The 6,000-nt window shown below is 36.0% G+C and overlaps 1 protein-coding gene across 1 annotated transcript; it reads left to right on the forward strand.

Moving 5' to 3' along the window:
- LOC109825520 (UPF0496 protein 3-like) lies at window positions 1,443-3,106 on the forward strand. Its single transcript, XM_020392372.1, is given in 4 exon segments — window positions 1,443-1,471; window positions 1,598-1,658; window positions 2,090-2,201; window positions 2,203-3,106. Coding segments are annotated over 3 exon segments (957 nt in total). The 5' UTR covers window positions 1,443-1,471; window positions 1,598-1,606; the 3' UTR covers window positions 2,996-3,106.

The following is a 6,000-nucleotide window of genomic DNA, read 5'->3' on the forward strand; positions in this document are numbered from 1 at the left end:
AAATGTACCAAAACCAGAAGAGAAGAGTCCACTTGTAAATGGAGTTGGGAGTCAAATCAAGCCAGGTAGTGTACTAAACAACTATGAGAAGAAAGAGAGGCCATGAGGAAAAGAAGAAATTGAAATGCTACGAAAAGGGATGGTAAAATATCCAAAGGGAACGTCTCGGAGGTGGGAGGTAATCTCAGAGTATATTGGCACCAGAAGATCAGTTGAAGAGATACTGAAGGCAACGAAGACTGTTCTTTTGACAAAGCCAGATTCTACTGGGCCCATCAGTCCTCGGCTGCATCCACGGATTTCCCGACAATGTGTTCCCCAAACGCAACTTGACAGTGCTCAACACAATCGCCAACATCGGCCTCCTCTACTTCCTCTTGCTCAACACAATCCCTTTATTTTTCGTCCAGGGTAAAAATAATCCTGGCTACGCTACTGGTGGTAGCTCTAAACAATGTATACTCTCCCTTTTATCCTTTTCTAGCCTGTTTAGTCTGAGTTCTCTGTTACAACTTTCTCTTTCCTTGGTAATAAGTGTCGGCTATAGCCCTCTCCTTATTCTTTGGTATGGACAAATTATTTTCTTCGATATTCAGACTATTCACTTCTAAGTTAGGATAAGTTTTTGGTAACTTAATGATACATGAACAGAGTGCCTCACCTTGTTTCTTTCTGTCAAAAAAAAAAATCAGCGAAAAACAGAGGGGGGGGGGTGGGATATCTGACCCACCTAAGTAGGACGCCACAAATGAAACCAAAAACTATTGTATCAGTAGCATCTTTTTATATAGAGAGTGAAATATACTGTAGATATTTCTCATGAATAATGCCTGGTTATCTAATAGTATAGTTTTGAGAGAAATCTTACCAATTTCCTGATATTTATTCCCCCCCCCCCCCCCCCATTTTTTAAAAGTAGATGCTATATATATTTTGATCATAAAAGCCAAATTTAACAATGCATATATTTTTTTCTTATGTAATCTATCATTTCAATTTCTATATTTACTTGTGGTATGTTGTATGCTCTAACGTCATAGATATCTCAGCAGATGGGGAGGAGCAGAGAGTAGAGAGTATGCGTGTCATATTGATGTACTTTAGCTAAATTCTCAGCATGTAGATTAATTTTTGGTTTTGTCACAAACTTAAATGACATTTGGATGTAAAGGAAATTATTTCCAAAATTTTGGACATGGAAGCAATCTCTCCCGAGCTGTACTTTTTCAAAATTTGCCACTAAGTTTCCCTTGAGTAGCTGCAATCTTTTTGCTTTACTTGCAAGCCTCCGCGAAAACACTTTAGCCAATCCTCCAAGTCTCCAACACTTTCAATAACCAATTATTATTGCGTGGCCTTAATTCAAGCCTTCAAACCAAAGCCCCTCACAAAACAAGAGAGAGGGTTGCACATTTTGTGACTTGATTCTAAAGTTTGCACTACCTACTCGCAATACATAAATATTTATCTGGTTGGTCCTTTAATGCCTATAAAAGCAAAGTTCCGTCCTCTTCTTTTCTTCTTTTACTTTTAGTTAATGTTAATTATATTCTCTCCATTGCTTGATATTTGTTATTGTTATTTATTTATTTTTCAGTAGAAGAAAATGCGTATGAGTTTCGGAATTTTTCGAGGTTGCAAACACCAAGATCAAACAGTTATTTAGTACTTTCAACGGGTTATTTTTTCCCCTCACTTTTATTGAGGTTTGAGTCTACGTTTTCAAATTCAAGTAGGCACATTAGTTCGGATGAAATTGTTTTGCATTTATGCCCCAATGCTAAAACTATACGGTTAAGGTTTAATGTCAAATATGCATAATTTATCTGGCTTACCTTCTATGGTTAAATCATGATTTTTGTGAAGTTTTTAGGTTAAAACATCCTAGTATTAGACATGTAGTTTGCGGGAACGAACAATTATCGTGCACGATATAAATCTTCCAAATATAATGTGGTAAAAAAGATGAGGGATAAAAGCTCACACAATTACATTCTACCTCCAACTAGATATTAGCCTTGTTTTTCTTTATCTGGAACGAAAATTTACGCTGTATTTTTTTTTAATCCAAACTCCCTTTTATGACCAGTGAAATGTGACCCGGTGGCCCCCATCTCATACACAAGCGTCAACCTTCGCGAGGAGTACGCCAACGCGTTCCGCACAGAGTCGTACAACGAGTTGTGGGCCCGGGTCCTCGACCCCCGACCAGCCTACCGTCACAAACATTCTCGCCCGCACCCACGCCAGCACCCACCCAATCGCCCGTACTCTCCTCGCTAACTTCTTCTCAGAGACCGCCGACGCCTCCCTCCTCTGTGGGCTCTTACTGAAGGGCATCGACCATATCCGTACCCGTTATCGCCCGCTAAAATCCGCCATCGGATCCGATAACCCGCAGTCCGTTAACCAGCTACTGACCGACTTGAACCCGTTTAATTCTTCGACCTCAGCTCAGTTTCAAGCGGTCCAATCTGGCTCGACAGGTTTGCTCAAGCAGCTCGAATTAAACCGGAAGAAGACCAGGGCAAAGTTGCGGGCAGCTACGCGTGCGAGGCACGGGTCAGCGGTCCTGTTCGTAGCGCTGGTGACCGCAACTTCCTTGTTCGGCGCGTTCGTCGCGGTCCACGGGCTGATTGCCCTTGCCGCGCTCCCTGGTCTGGTTCTTGATTGCGGTCGGTTAGATCGAACCCTGGCCCAGCTCGACGCCGCGACCAAGGGGATGTATATTTTGAATCGGGATTTGGACACGGTAAGCAGGCTCGTGGAGCGGTTGACCGATGAGGTCGAGCACGTTGTTGGCCTGGCGAAGTTCTGGGAGGAGGAAGGGAGCCTGATGAACGAGATCAGAAGAGAGGTGTCGAGGAACGACGCGAGTTTCAGCCAAAAATTAGATGAACTCGAGGAGCATTTGTACCTCTGCTTCTTGACTATCAACAAGGCTAGAGGGATCGTGATGAAAGAGGTTTTGGTGGGGAATAAATTGCCAATTTAAATCTGATTTTACAATGCTGTTTGAGGTTACATTTTCATGCGGTGAGGATTGTGCAGCGTTAAATTGTTGGAATAATAATGTAAAGCGCGCAATTAATTTTTTTTTCCCTTCTCCTTGTATAAATGTCTGGTAAATGTAATATGCCTGTTGGTTTCAAGATAGGAAATTCGAGTTACCTTAAATAAAAGATAGGAAATTTGAGGGTTAAATGAGTACACTATTCTTTTTAGGAAACCTCCGTGTTGTGAATATTACCTTTTGCTTGTTTTACTATCCACTTTTGACGATCATGAATATTATAATTTATGAACTTTTTTTTTGATATTTTAGTATTATACTTTCTGACCTTTTTTTATATCTTACATTTCAAATCGTATCATATAATATCATACTTATTCTCTTTAAAAGCACAAGTTCGGGAAAATTTTTCGATAGATAAAAAATACCCTTAGAATTCAAATACTAATCCATTAAGTAAGAGTAAGTTGATAAATTGATGAATTCTTATTGGATATACATAGTATGAAGATAAAGATATATAGTTTAAATTAAAATGTAAACCTGAATGAAAATATTAAATGTCAAATTTAAAAATATCTATTCTTTTTATCAAATCTCCGTGTTGTGAATATTACCTTTTGCTTGTTTTACTATCCACTTTTGACGATCATGAATATTATAATTTATGACCTTTTTTTTTGATATTTTAGTATTATAATTTCTGACCCTTTTTTATATCTTACATTTCAAATCATATCATATCATATCATATCATATATATACTCTCTTTAAAAGCACGAGTTCGGAAAAATCTTTCGATAGACAAAAACACCCTTAGAATTCAAATACTAATCCATCAAGTAAGAGTAAATTGATAAATTGATGATTTTTTATTGGATATACATAGTATGAAGATGAAGATATAGTTTAAATTAAAATATAAATCTGAATGAAAATATTAAATGCCAAATTTAAAAATATCTACAAGATGAAGGGCGTATATATAAAAACCAAATAAATTAACGAGACAAATAACGTCTGTCCCAAAGGTCGAACCCAGGAACAGTACAGACCTACAAATGTACATAATGTGGACGAGATATTTGTAAAATCCACCAAATAAATTAAAGAGACAAAAGTTATTCTTAAAATTATAAAAAAATAATTAAAACAAACAGTTGCGACCTGATGACACAACGTGGCGATCTCTCTCTGACTAAAATTCATAATCTATTTACCCTTTAAAAGAGGGAGTTCATGAAAAACTTTACCTACCCTAAATTGCTCTTCAACAAATTTAAATATATCAAAGTTATCCCTCTGCATTCAATGACATGTTAAAAGGGAATTAGTTAATGTGAGCAGTAATAAATAATTTGATATAATAAATAATTTATGAAATTATTTAATAAATTATTAAATATTGATTATTTAATAAAGTAATTTAATAAATTAATAAATTATAATAAATAATAAAACTCGTACGAGTTTGGCGTCGACAGTTTCAATCCCACGAGTTTAGTGCTTTAGAGGAGATTTATTCGTATAACATCTTCTTTGTTTTTATATTTATATAATAAATAAATATATGTCTAAAATGGTTCCGCCTCCTTTACATTTTGAGAGGGGGCTATTCGCAAAAAGGGTCGGCTGCTATTCTTTTCGCTTCTCCTTCCATCGTTTCTCCTCTCTTTAGAAATCAAAAGCCCTAGAATATCCCCGTCGGTTACGCCTTCTCTCCAGTAACGCTTCTCCTCAGCCAGCGTCGTCCCACGATCTTAAGCCATCAATTGCCCAAGATGATTACTATTGTCATCATCATCAACGCAACGCCTCCGCCATCTCCTAAGTTCTCACATTTGCCATCATCTATCTCTCATCGGCCTGCAGCTTTGGAGTTTGGCATTGAAAAACTTTTTATTCTCCTTTATCAAGGTACTATCTCCCTTTCTCCTCTCTTTTAATTGTCGACTTATGAGGTCAAAGTACAATTAAAATCGATTTTGTTTGACTTTATCGACACTCAGCTCGCAAAAGTGCACTCAGAGACGAAAGCTCTAAGCTTTCGGCACAACTGCGCTTCTCTTTGTGCTCTGATGCTTTATTATGCCCAAAATGGAAAATTTTCCAATGCCCAAGCTTTATGGGGTGAGATCATAAGTAGTTCATATAAGCCCAGCATTGAAATTGTTTTCGCCCTTATGGAAGCTTATGCAAAGTTTGGGGAATTTGATGAGATAGTTAGAATTGTGCTGGAATCCTTTATCCATATTAACACTTCTATAATGACACATATATCTGTGCTATACTAAATTATATAATTATTACTCTATAATAATATGCTGTACATGTAATATAATCTCTGTTTATGTCACTACTGTAAACCCATCTTCATTGTGCTTTGCATAAATCAAGAAAGCTCCATCAAATGAAAACACAAAAAAGATATGACACAGTCTTACAAATTCAAAGAAATTAAGAGCAAAACAAAGTCTTAAAATAAGATAGAAAATTCAAATGAAGGTTAAATTAATTGAATCCAGTCTTTAACGGAGAAACCGCAAACAAAATCTACTTAAAACCGCTATAGTAGGATTGTTGCATGAGATTTAATTCTTGCATTTGAATTTAGTTTATTTTCTTGCACTACAATTAGTTTTTATGGCAATTGATATTTTTCTAATTTTTTCTTTTATGTTACAGGAATAAGTATTTGAAGGTTGTTGATTTTCCCATTTATCCAGGTAAATATTAATGTTTTAAAAAAAAATGAAGTTGGTTTATTGGATTATATATTTATTGATTGAATTAAAATAGAAAACAGAAATTATTTTTTGGTATGCATGCTTTTATTTAGTTTAAATATATGTTAAATGCTAAACTTTCAATTCTAAAGAGATGTTCTTAGCATCCTCAAGGCATCGTCATTTACTACTTGGGTGTTGGATGATTTATTCTTAGGCTTGAATTCAAAACAGATCTAATTATAAAGTCTGTCAATATAG

This window comes from Asparagus officinalis, chromosome 10 (genome assembly GCF_001876935.1).
Source record: "Asparagus officinalis chromosome 10, Aspof.V1, whole genome shotgun sequence".
In the NCBI taxonomy this organism is placed as follows: Eukaryota; Viridiplantae; Streptophyta; class Magnoliopsida; order Asparagales; family Asparagaceae; genus Asparagus; species Asparagus officinalis.